General features: G+C 42.0%; 1 protein-coding gene across 1 annotated transcript in view; it reads left to right on the top strand.

Moving 5' to 3' along the window:
* Nucleotides 1–13,852, top strand: part of PAPPA (pappalysin 1) — a 207,391-nt gene that overhangs the window by 100,394 nt on the left and 93,145 nt on the right. The window contains exon 10 of the mRNA XM_058524829.1: nucleotides 10,318–10,511. Coding sequence (XP_058380812.1) covers nucleotides 10,318–10,511 — 194 coding nt within the window. The remainder of the gene's footprint in view (nucleotides 1–10,317; nucleotides 10,512–13,852) is intronic.

Genomic DNA, 13,852 nt, shown 5'->3' on the forward strand with positions numbered 1-13,852 from the left:
CTTACTGTTAAGTAGATAGGGTTGTTATTTGAGGAAGTAGTATTTGAACTGAACCCTGAATGATGAAAAGGAAGAGACGGTGAGAAAAGCCAGGAAAAAAGTATTCCAGTTGAAGTGAACAGCAAGTTCAAGTTCCTGGAGCAATAACAAGTTTGGCTTATTTAAGGAATAGATACTTGTTGAATGGAGGGATGCCTGGATAGATGGGTGAATGAATGAGTGAATGAATGAATATATGAATGAATAGAAGAAAGTGGACAAAGAGAGAGTAGTAGGAGGTAGTCAGATAAAGTGGGGACTTGTAGGCCATGATCCAGACTTTGGATTTTGTTCCTTGTGACATAGGAAGCCATTGAGAAGTTTTAAGTAGGAGAGTGACCTGATATAGTTTATGTTTTTAGAAGAGTATTCTAGCTGTACTCTGGAGGAGAGAGGATGGGGAAACAGACACGGAAGAAGCAGAGAGACTGGTTAGATGAGCATTGCAATAGTGACGGTGGCTTGGATCAGGGTGGCAGTGATGGACCAAAAGTAGATCTTTTTGGAATATCCTGAGATGAAAGAGTCTGCAGGATGTGCTCATGGACTTTATCTGGTATTGGAGGGTGAGCTGAAAAAATACGAGAGATGACTCAAAAGGTTTTGGTTTGGCCATTGTTGAGCAATGTTGTTGTTGTTTACTAAGATGGGGAAGAAAGGAATGTGGTGAGAAACCATTGCTTCTCTTTGTCACATGTTGATTTTGTGATGCCTTTAAATAGATACTTAAATAAAGATGTCATTGTAGGCAGTTGGGACTCAGAGGAGAGGTCATATCTAAAGAAATGTTTGAGTCATTGGCACATAGATGTTTTAGAATTTTTATTTCAAACCAGAACTGGATGACAGAATGTAGATAAATAAGAAAAGGAAGCCCAAGACCTGGCCCTGAAACCTGGCAACATTTAGTAAAGATTTAGGGAAGCAGAAGGCAGCAAATGAATCTCTGTGAAAAGAGCTAAGAGCCAGAAGGGACTACGATGTCATGGTGTCATGGAATCTAAGAAAGGGAACTTCAAGAAAAAAGGAATGGATTATTTCTTTATATGCTTTAAAGCAGTCTAGCAAGATGACCATTTTGACATTATAGTTAATTTTAGCAATGTTGAGGTCAGCGGTGATCATGACAAGATTGATTTTAGTGGAGTGGTGAGTACAGAAGCTAGACTGGAGAGAACTGAAGAGTGAATTGTAGGAGAAAAAGTGGGTAATGTAAGTTTAGATAACTTTCAATAAATTTTGCTGTGAATCATGGAAAGAGAAATGTTAAGCAGGAGACATAGTGGTAAAGAGATGTGGAATGAAAGGAGGTTTTATTTTTTTAATTTTTAAAATTTGTGTTACTTAATTTTTTTAATTAAAAATTTTATATAGGCAATATCCTGTTTTGCTGGTTTGGAAGGAGAGAATAATGATCCAGGAAGTAAAGGGAATTGGTTTGTGCTGAACAAGTAGTAATGCAGAAGAGTGACAGATGAGGCTTCAGGGAGCTGAAGATGCTAGAATTAAATTTTGATGGAAGACTCAAAGGCAGAGACTAGCTTTTCAGGCTAAAGAAATAAGGGCAGAAGCTCTGAGGTATGAGTTCTGGGGAGGAACTGTGCATTTGAGAGTGAAGGTGTGATTGGAAATGAGAATACACAGGAAAGTTGGAGTTGGTCTACCAAGGACTTGAGTACTAGGTGGGGAAGTTTGAATTTTGCAGGAGTCAATTAAGAATTTCAAACATGATCAGGTTTACATTTTAGATTAATACCCATAGGCTGCATTGTGAGAAGGGATTGAAGTGGGGAAGACCGAAAGCCAGTTATGAGAGTGTTGACAGGGCCAAGTGGACAGATGATGAGGGTGTCCTCCCGAGGGTGTGCTCCAAGAATGTGGAGTTGGAGTGATAACCTGAGACTACATTCAGATTCACTCTTCTTTTCCTAGTGCTTTTGGTTTGCTGGATGGTGCCTGGTTTTCACAGTAAAACACAGGAAGGAATTTCTGGCCCACTTTGGTATGTGGCCAACCCTTGAAAGAACCAGAAACCAACTTCAGCTCCTCAGATTCAGTAGACCTAATCAGCATCTGAAGCTTGTTAGCGGATTCATGGTTCCTTAGAAACCCTTCACCACCCTGTCTTTTGTACTCTGGACAAGCTGATCTGGTTGAGGAGGTTAAGAATAAACCCTGGTTTGAAGAGAATTAAATGAGGTCGGCAATGTGGGTTTGACATGAAGCCTTTGAAAGATAGGCTATGCAAAGTTCAAATATTTCTGTTCCAGAAGATACATATGCCAATACAGCCACCGCCCCCCCACCAAGCTTCCCCTTTGTAAACCTTTAGGGGTTAAGCACTCCAATTTCCCCTGTTCCAAGAAGCTATTATTTGGACACAAAGATTGTGCATTTTTTGGTCTTTTCTTGTTGTTGTTGTTTGGATGAATTGTTATGTGGCATGAAGCTTGTTGTGGTTGGACCCATCCCTAAATAAACAGCTGAACTTACAAAATACTATTTTTTCTGTTTTTTAAAAAATAGAGAAAAATAGTAATCATTGGACTAAAAGAGAATATTCTAATGCCAATCACTGTTCCCTCAGCTGAAAATAGAAACAGATGCTAATTTCTCAAAAGCTGACCCATCGTCATGAATAAGGAGTTTAGAAATACAGGTAAATCTACCCATCCTTTGGAAAGTAGCCCATCTAAGAAGAGTGTGCATTGAAATTCTTTGTTTACTCCTTCAGTCCTAAAGAAAATCCGTTTCATATTACTTATAACCTTCATCTCTCCAACTGTAGGAAGTTGGGATTTTTTTGTCTTTTTCTCAATGGGCTGGAGACTTATTAACCTGAATAGCTTCTCAGACTAGTTATATTTAGTCCATATCCATGGCTGCTGTGAAAAGTGAAATCAGAGATTCCCAAAAGTAATATTGACACTTGGTTAAGGATAACAAACTATTTTGTTGCTGGAATTATATACTGAAAGCCCAGTCTGATAAGGTGGCATGGTGCCATAGTAAGGGCATTGTGTTGAGTTCAAGAGACAACGTTCTAGTCTTGTCTCTACTGGAAGTTTTCTCTAAAGGCTTCAGCAAATCACTTCAACTTTATGAACCTCAGCTTTCCCATACTTAAAATGAAATAATTGCCTTCAGCTCCAAGATCGTCATCATCGTCATAGATCATTTATTGATGTTAGGTACTAAGTGCTTTACCTATGTTTACCACTAGACTATAAGTTCCATGAGGTAAATTTATTACTACTCTGTGTCTACAGTTTTTCACAGTACCTGGCATGCAGGAGCAACTAAGTAAATATTTTTGGTTATAGTATTATTGCATTTATTATTAAGTGATCTGAGCATCATAATTAACATTCAATCCCTCAACCATTATTCAGATGAGGAAACCAAAGTTTAGAAATTCTGAGTAATTTTCTCAAAGTCAAATCAATAGTAACTGGCACACTCGTTAAGAAAAATAAGATCTTATACCTCATTGCCTCTAAGAGTGTGAAAATCCCAGATTTTCCTGCTCAGAAAAATCTTCCAAGTCTCTGCATTTCTAAAAGATAAAATTCAATACGTTGACATGGCATTGCAATCCTTCCCCAGTCTGGCCTCAGATCAGCTTTTCAATTTATGAGTTCCAGGATCCACTGTACCCCCTCACTCTAACCTAGCCAGGTTACTCATATACACAAATATTGGTTGAGGCTCATCCATTGCTCATACTCTTCCCTCCACATACTCAAATTCTGTTCTTCCTCCGAGATGTATCCCCAAATCATCTCAGGAAGTCTTTCTCTGTTTTCCCAAGTAATATTGATTCCCCATGCAAGGGAGGAGACCAATTTGATTCATGAGTGTATCCCCAATACCAGCATAGACACAGAGCAGATACTGAGTACATATTGGTGAAATGAATTGATAGTCTTCTCCAGTTCTCATCTGGAAGTTAGAAGCTATCTTAGCTGAAGATGATGACATCCCTCACTCCTAAAATCTCCAGAAAGCTTTGGTACCTCTTATTTGTTGCCCATTCATCGCTGAAATGATTGCAGATGAATGCCTGGGTTCTTAGTCCCAACTGGGCATCATGGAGATGTTTGAGAGACAACTGTTCGGAGGTTTGTTTTAGAACAACAGCAATCAGTTCCAAAGATGGAAGCAGTTTGATAGTGAAGCTAGTAAATCTTGTAGGCAAAAATATAATATGTCATTGCACTGGAAGAAGATGCCTTTGTGTTGATGAAATTTGGTTTGCAGTACCCTCATGGCATGGCCAGTAATCACATTATAAAAAAGTATACCAGCACCTGGTTAGTTTAGACTATGCATAATCTGGTAATAATTGAAATTAAATATTAAGCATTTGTGACCTTTCGTTTGTCATTCATTCATTCATTTATTGCTCAGCCATTTATTAGGCACCTCTTTCGCTCTAAGTACTATGAGTTGGGAATACAGATATGAAAGACTCAGCAATTTTGTACCCAGAGATCCTCCCTGCCTGGTGAGGGAGGCTGACCCATAGACAGACTGAAAAAAAAAAGCTGTGATGGAGGAAATCTGGGAATTGTGAGAGCACAGAGGAAAGACACTTAACCCAGCTAGCATGGGAGTCAGGGAAAGAGGAAGGATAGAGAAGACTTGCTAGAGGAAACACTTTGTGCTGAATTTTCAAGAACCAGTGGCAGTTAGCAAAGTGAAAAATGAGAAATATGTCCTAGGCAGAGGAAACAACCAATTGTGAGGGCATAGAAGAATGAAATGGAATGGCTGGTTTGGAAAATTGCAGGAAGATGCCAGTTTGTGGAGGGTCTCGTATGCCAACTAAGGAAAAATGATCTTCTCCTATAAGCAGTGGGGCTCTGTCAAAAGATTATATGTGAAGAAGGGGCACGGTCAAATATGTATTGAGAGTAGAAGACTTATAGTTCAAATTCCCTAAATTATCCCACTATCATGAAGAATACACATTATCTCAGGCCTCATTTGAAGAACTCATTGGCTAAGGTTAGTTTCTGCAGTGACCAATAACTTGTGACTATCTGTTGTCAACGTCCTTAAACTGTTGAGGGCGTGAGGGCAGATTTCCTGGTGGAAACCATCCCTAAGATCTTGTACAGAGCTGACATGAGTAATTTAAGCCCCTTCCTTTTCCAGCAATGAACTCTCTAGTTATTTTTTCTTTTTTTTTGTAAGGGAGATCAGCCCTGAGCTAACATCCATGCTAATCCTCCTCTTTTTGCTGAGGAAGACCGGCTCTGAGCTAACATCTATTGTCAGTCCTCCTCCTTTTTTCTTCCCCAAAGCCCCAGTAGATAGTTGTCTGTCATAGTTGCACATCCTTCTAGTTGCTGTATGTGGGACGCGGCCTCAGCATGGCCGGAGAAGCGGTGCGTCGGTGCGCGCCCGGGATCCGAACCCGGGCCGCCAGTAGCGGAGCGCGAGCACTTAACTGCTAAGCCACCAGGCCGGCCCACTAGTTATTTCTTTCACTCAGTCACCTCAAGGATTCCGGTGGTGTCACAAATTACCAAGTTTCTAACCAAGTTAATTAGTGTCCCCAATTGGGTTGAAATAGTTCCACTATAAGTAAGTATATTCTTTTCTTTAGATTGTTGCTTTTTTTTTTTTTGCTTGGTTACTTGCTATTCATATTGAAAATAGCCCATGTACTCTCTTCAATCATTTCTATTCTTGAAGATTCCTCAGGATCTAAGACTGGGTAAATAAAAGCAGAATCTCTAATTAAGAAGACTTCTCCAACCCCTACCTCGTCCCATTATTGTCGTTGTTAAGAATAGGCCCTGTGTCTTTAAAACTTGTATCACTATTTCCGTCTCTTAGTCTATTACCCTGCTTGAGTATACCCAGCACTTTATTGAGGCAGTCTGAAAGGTAATCTTGTTGCCATTTTGGAAGAACTGAGGCACAGAGAAGTAAAATGACATGCCCAAGCTTACCCAGTTTTAGAGACAGATAAGGAGCTTGAATCCAGGGCTTCTGACTTCAAGGACGAGAAGTCAATAATAAGTCAAACCTCAGCCTTTGCTTATAGTTTAAGGTAAACTCGTCTCATTTCTCTTAAGACTTGGCTTTCCAAGCTTTCAAAAAGGGGTAACAATCCCTGCCTATCTCAAATAACGTCCGTCAGACATGCTTCGGTAACGCAGTGGCGTGGCATTTCATCTTGATGCTCCGGACGGATGGAAATGGAAAATTAAGTCAATGAGAAGCGGCATCAGCTGTGTCCGTCCATTTACAGAGTGTCCATCTGCCTCGGGCTCTTGGAGCTGAGCTCATTTCTTCCAAAAGGAAAAGCAAGTATCTGGCACGTGGAAGCTCAGCTGGGGAAGACAGACTCGGCAATGGCTCCCCACCACATCAAGTCCCCTAGCTGGATAGAGCAGATTTCTAAATGTGTCACTGCACGAAAGGGAATGAATCTGAAGTGAGGAGTTCCCTTCTGTCAGGGAAGGATGGGGTGAAACGGAGAAATCAGACTGCCCAGTGCCATCCCACTATAAGCTAGTCACCACTGGTGTCTCAGCTCTGTTCCCTTCACCCCAAGATCTAGTCTAAAGAAACTTCTCAAAGGGTGCAGAGTCTAAACTATATTTGGACAAGAGTATGCACATCAGGAGTGCCGAATTTGTCATTTATTCATTCAACAAATACTTTTTGAGTGTCTAATAGGTTTTCACAATTTTCCTCCCAGTATTATTATCAATGCCACCTCCCTACTACATAGAAGTACTACATGACCTTAGTATTGACTTCAAACTCTTTTCACTACCACCTGCTCAGCTCCCAGCATAAAGCATTCAAGAAGCACCAAGTAAATTCATGTAATGAAAACAGGAAGGCCAGTTTTGTGTTATTGTTTTGTTGCTGCTGTCTTTGTTTTTCCTGGCCACACATTTGTATTCCATTCCTCACCCTGTTCTCTTCAGTGCTTGGGGCATGGGAGTAGAAAGGGAGAGAGAATTCCCCAGATGAAGACTGGTAGATATAGCTGAAGGACCCCTGGGACTCTGGTAGCAAGAGAAACTGAATGGCCGAGTCCAAGGATGCTATTCAAGAAAAAGGATTCACAGTAGCTTTGTCAGAAGAATCTTCAAGGAGAAACCAGGCATGTTCTGTCTCTCTCATTCTCTCTCTCTTTAGCTGTATCTCCTATCTCTCTTTTAATTCTATCTCTGCCTATCTATCTATATATCATCTATCTACCTATCTACATACCTATTTACCTATCTATGTCTACCTCTGCCTCCCCTCCAGAACCCCCAGAACATCCAGGTTCTTCTCACTCTAAGCAGACAGATGTATTGAGGTCTTAAACATCATCAGGAAGAAATTAGCCTTCATGAGAACTCAACTCTAGTCCCAATTCCTGCCACTCTGAGAGGTTTCTTTGCTGAGGAAATGAATGAAGTCATCTTAAAGAATAGACCTTACGTGATCTCATGATAATCTTACCCTCTGTATCTTCATATTGGAGAGGAGAAAGGTGGTATCATGGCAACCCCAGGATCTTATCCTTAAGAGGATATGCTTTCATCACTCTGTAGATATGGTGTATATGGGGAGATCTCTTTGCTAGGTGTACAAAGGCCAGACTCCTACTTCTAGCCCCACCACCAGCTCTCTCTGTGATCTGGAAGCAGACGCCTTACCTCTTTTGGCTCTTAGTTTTCCATTAGATAAAATAGGTGAAGGGCTGGCCTTGTACACATCATCTCATGAAATCACTTCAACAATGCTGGATAAATATTATCATCTCCATTTTTTTTTTTGTGAGGGAAATGAAGTTCAGAGAGGTTAGGTTAGTTTATTTAAGTCCTACGTAGCTTGCATATGGCAGAGTTAGGATTTGAACCTAGCTTTGCCTGATGCCAAAAACTGTGCTCTTTGCAATTCCCTTTATTGAATTTCTAAAGAGTAAAGTCTGGATTGATGGCTGGTCATTCTTGGGCCTGAGCTTTATTATATGTAAGTTGGCCACATGTGCCAAGAGGTTGGAACTACTGAGAAGTGCCGAGCCTGTATTCTTTCCATGCTTGAACTGCCAGGCATGCTACTGGTCACTGGAGTCTTCAGCTGGCTCAAACTCATCCTTAAATAATTGAATTATAATGAATTGATTTATTCTGGCTCTTTTGATAGTATTTCACTATGTAAACTGTTTGCAGAAATAAACAAGGGATTTTGGAGCTTGGAAGGGGCTCAACATTCTGCTGCCCCTGAACTCAATGACTCCTTTTTCAGATAGTCAGCATCATAGAAATCCAACTCTTATTTCTACTTGACCCGGGCTCTTTCTATTTGGGGGAATGCTGCTTGAAAGTGGTTCAAGTGAGTACTGATTTCACAAGCTGATTCAATGCAGCCACTTAGAAATAAATTGACCCCTGAGAAGAAGAGTATTTTCTCTCAACCATTATTTTAAAATGTATAAAGCATGTTTATGTCCATTTCCTATGAGAATTCTGAGGCTATCCTGAGGGGTAGTGCTGGCTGGGACAATCATTTCTGTATTACAGATGGGAAGCCAGAGGCTGAGAAGTGAAGTTAATTGTGCAAAGTTACATAGCTCATATAAGGGTCAGAAGTCCAATGCTGGTTTGAAATGGAGCTCCACTCCATTATTATGGAGTAAATAAAGGAGGATGCCCTAGATCAAATGGTACCTGCAGGGTGGCCATATGCATACCTTCTGATTTGCCTGAGACATTGAGATTTTCCCAAGATATGTGCCTATTGCCTAGAGATAGTTTTTAATAGCAACTAGATCACTCTCAAAATGCACTAGTTTGGATGATCAATTATAAGGTCACCCTAAGACACTGGATAAGGACTAGATTTCGAGGAACTCACCATTTTTCACAGGGGCTGTAGCATGTAGACATGATGGCAGCACAGTGTGGTAAGTGTTAAGGTGGGGATCTTTATAAAATAGGAACCCACACAGGAAGAGGTATTTAACTTTGCCTAGAAGAGTTGGGAAAATAGCACAGAATACCTGACATTCAAGTTATTAAAAGATGGGCAGAGTGATCTCTTTCGGATGGCTATATCCAGATCTCTTCTTGTATTGTTCTGTGTTGAAATACCGAGAAACATGTATAGGTCCTTCCTACTTAGAAGGCATCCCGCTAGCTCTGTGCTTCTGTGATCTTTGTCCTTGCAGCTAAGTCAGGATCATTGCAGCATTAAATTGTTCCAGGTAGAAATACTTGCTGTGATTAGATTTACATGGGGGCTTGAGAACTCACTTGGCCTTGAATTGAAACTTCCAAGGTATCTGAGAAGCCAGGAAGGGCTCCTGGTGTCCTAGCAGCCTAACCTCCTTATTGATAATGATGATTGAGCCCAGAGAGGGAAAGAGACTTGTCTAAAGTAACAGAGCAATTTAGTTACAGAGTTGGGACTGAAGCCAGCATGTCTTGTACATCAGTTCACTCTTTATGCAAAACCAAAATTGTCTTTGGAGTTAAACCTCAGTTTGCAACTATGAAGTTCTGCGGTGTCAGATAATGCACCCAGAACTTGCAAAGTGAAGGCCTGAGTTTGAAATCAGGATCCAGCATTAACACTCTGCATGACCCTAAGCAAGTTATTAAAGACATGGGATCTCAGTGTCCTAATCTGGAAGACTAAAAAAATAATTAAAATAATAATACCCTCCTAACAAGGTTGCTGTGGGGCTCAGTTGGGGTAATGAAGGTGGAAAATGTGAACTTTTGTGTGTGTGTGTGTGTGTGTGTGTGTGTGTAATTAAAAATATATAACACAGGATCTACCCTTTTAACAAATTTTTAAGTGTAATGTGCTTAATATAACTATGAGCACAATGTTGTACTGCAGACCTCTAGAACTTAATCATCTTGTATAACTGAAACTTTATACCCTTTGAACAGTAACTCTCAACTCTCAACCATTTCCCCCTTCCTGTAGCCCCTGGCAACCACTATTCTACTCTCTCCTTCTGTGAGTTTGACTACTTTAGATACCTCATATAAGTGGAATCATACAGTATTTTTCCTTCTGTGATTGGCTTATTTCACTTAGTATAATGTCCTCCAGGTTCGTCGATGTTGTCACATATGGCAGAATTTCCTCCTTTTTAAAGGGTGAATAATATTCCATCACAACTATCGATAACGGGCTGGACAGTGCTGTGCATTCTGCTGGTCTGGTTCCATGGCTGCTGATGACAGCTGAGACCAAAGAACAAATATCTATCTGTTTTCTCTCTTCTATGTCCATCTCCTGCAGATGAACCCAGCCGGTGCTATTTCCATGATGGTGATGGGGTCTGTGAGGAGTTTGAACAAAAAACTAGCATCAAGGACTGTGGTGTCTACACGCCCCAGGGGTTCCTGGATCAATGGGCATCCAATGCTTCTGTATCACATCAAGACCAGCAATGCCCAGGCTGGGTCATCATTGGCCAGCCAGCAGCATCGCAGGTAAGCTCCCAGCCATGTGTGACATTTCCTGCAGACATTCTTAACCTCTGCTCTGCCTCTCAGGACTGCCTACCTCAAAGGCAGTGTCAATGGACGTGGCCACTTGACCATATCTCTAGCCAATATCGTTCCAGGGCCTCATGAGTACTATTCGTCAAGGATTAGACATAGCATGGTTAAGGGCAGGGAATATCAGCGTGGTAGGGATAATGACTGTTTCACTACCTATTATAATTCATATCTGGGGAAAGAATTCTATTTTAGATATACCACTGGAATTCAATGGGATAAGAACAAATTCTTCTAGGGGAGTCCTGCTTTTTTGGGGGGGATGCCAAGTTGTGTGCTCCATGAGCACACTCCTGGGCATTAACGGTAACTCTACCATGAATTTGCTGTGTGGCCTTGGACTAGTCTCCCCACCTGTCTGGGCCCCATTTTTTCCCATCTTTAAATTAGAGAGTAGTTGAGGTTGATGATCTCCAAGGACCTTCCCAACTCTAAAAAGCTGTGACTCATTCCTCAGTCCCCTAACGCACTATTTATGTTCCAGGGTTCTTCCCTAAGGGACTGCCAGCTTAGTTGAGGGAGCAAGAGTGTTGGGGCCACTAGAGCTTGTGGGATTCTAGGGATGGCTGGGCTGTCCCCAGAGCCCCGTTTCCAATTATCCTGCTGAGCAAGCACCTGCCTTCTTCCGAGACTACCATCTCCCAGAGACGCGACTCAGTGCTTCTGACCGCCTGGCCCAGTGGCCGCCTCTGAGGCCAGCCTGCCGCCTGGCCTTGCAGATGAACCATTATTCCTAGTCATTCCTCTCTAATATTGCTTCCCTGACTCAGGGTTGGGGTGGGGGGTATGCTGATTTCTAGATGAAAGAGAGAGGTGACCTTCTGGGGACCAGTGAAAATTATCAGATGAAGTACAAGATGGGTCCATCTCATTTATATAAGTTATAGTGTTTATTTGATCATTTTTTCATTTATCTGTTTGCTTGTGCTCACGTGCATTAGATTATTTATTCATTTGTGGTTGTTTCTGACTGCCCTGAGGAGAGTGGAAAAAAATCATGTATAGTGCCAGCCTGGTGAATGAATGAATGAATGAGTGAATGTCTAGGGTTCATCCTCCCCCGTGCCACCTCGGTACTTGCTGAATTCATCTTTGGTTACACCCATCACACTGAACTCTAATTACCTGTTTGTATGTCTGGCTTCCTCATTAAGCTGCTAGTTCTTTGAAAATAGTTTTGAGTTTTATGCATCTTTGTCCTCTCATCTTCAGGCACAGGTCTAGAGAAGACTGCTCGGGAAATGTGTGTTTAATTGGCTGTAGATACACACACAGACACACACACAGACACACACACTTACATACACATTGCTACCATTGCTACATGCAAATGAACAATGCTAAGAGAAAATGCTCAAGAATCCCCTCTCTATGACATAGAATGTCCTGCTCAGGAACAGCGCGGCTGGCCAGCAAAAGAGCCAGGAGTTCCAAATTCAACACTAGCATCCAGTTCCTAGAAATGTTTAAAAAACATCATTCAAACAAGGGAATTATTAAGACACTCTGAATCTCACATGAGCAAGAGTTGAGGTAGCAGCTGTGCTTAAAAAAACGACCCAAAGGTTATTGCTACTAATGTGAGAAAGGGAGAGAAAGAATTTTTCAGTCTTAGTATCTGAAAAGAGATTTCATGAGGCAATTATCCCCATCTTGTAAGGAGGGGGCTGTGAGGAATTATGGGTGATTATCTCTTCCTAAACAAAAATCCAATTTAAAAAAATCATTATAAATACTAGCTCTTCGATCTACAAAGAGGAGACGAGGAACAAAATCATCCTATTGAATTATTCATCGTAACCAATTTTATTTTAATGAAATCGACTAGGTTCCATTACTCTGGGCTCGGACATAATCTTTGTTACAAGGAGACTTCAGCTGTAACTAAATTTGCCATAATGAGATCAGCTCACTGGAGAATACTGGGTCAGAAGAGGCGATGTGTGTGCAGGCTGGGTGCAGGGCCAGGCAGGGCGGCCCGAGGGCGGCAGAACAAAAGTCTCCCCAATTCCCTGTCTGAAAGCAAATGACTAGAAGTCATTCACACACCGCCCCCCATCATGCACACACACACACACACACACACACACACACACGCACGCACACATACCGAGCCTGCGTAATTCTGAGTAAGGTCCTTCCTGGAATGTAAACGTAGCTCCTTTCTGACAACAGAGAAGAGGAGGAGGAAGTACAGCCGTGGCCTTCATTACCTCGTGCAGTGATTAGAGGAGGCTGGTAGTTAATTTTCACCTTGTCACGGCTTCCAGTGAAGAGGTTGATGGCTTGAGAGAGGGAGTTGGGAGGTTCTTAGATGCACCGTGTGCCCCTCACCTTCTCCCAAGACAATTATAGTCTCTTCCTCCTCCTTCTTCCTGTTTCTCTCTTTCTGTCTCTCTTACACACATACACACACACACACACACACGAAAATTCCTACAAGTACGGGCCATGGAGGTGCATGGGTGCAGAGAGTGAGCATTAAAGCAGATGGAGAAGAGTGGGGGAGGGAACCAGTGGTCATCGAGGGCCACCAGCCACGGTACTGGACACTCATACACGCCATAGCCGATCCCCTGCCCATTCTTCAAGGTTAGAATTATTACCCACCTTCGAGGAACTGAGAGGTGGAGTGGCTTCCCCAAAGTCACACAGCCCATAAGTGGAGAATCTAGGATTAGAAGGGTCTCATGGAAGATGACAGTGGGAGCTTGGGAATATGCAGTCACACCCAAAGGTTGGAAATAATTGGATGTCTGGAAAACCTCTCTGGGAAACAAGCAGAAAGAATTGTCAATGAGCAGATTTTAGTGTTGGTGTCCCTGCACAGACCAAGAGGTACTTGAATTCTCCTCTAGCAGATTCATGGGCACTGTCCACACCTTTGAATTCAGGCTGCTCCCACTCCCTGTCTCAGTGGCCCTGTTCCGTGATGATCTCCTGGGCGTTCATTCACTGGACACTCCATTAACTTGGGGACTGATGAAATGACCATAGTTTCTCCCATTTCCTCTTTACAACCCAGTTTTGTCCCACTCTCTGCCTTTCCCTGATGTGTAAAAATGATAAATGCAGGTGTTTATTAGACTTATTGCCTAGCTCTGTGCTGGAGCCTGGGGAAGAAACCAAAGAAAGGAAGATCCAACCTCTGACCTTGTCAGTGTACAAGACTTAGGTGTGAGGATTCTGTCAACAGGAGCAGCCCCGTCAGAAGAAGTTGGCAGGTTCTCTGTGACTGCTGCAAAGAAGCAGCACTCATCGTCTTAGATGAG

Source organism: Diceros bicornis, chromosome 28 (genome assembly GCF_020826845.1).
Source record: "Diceros bicornis minor isolate mBicDic1 chromosome 28, mDicBic1.mat.cur, whole genome shotgun sequence".
Classification (NCBI taxonomy): Eukaryota; Metazoa; Chordata; class Mammalia; order Perissodactyla; family Rhinocerotidae; genus Diceros; species Diceros bicornis.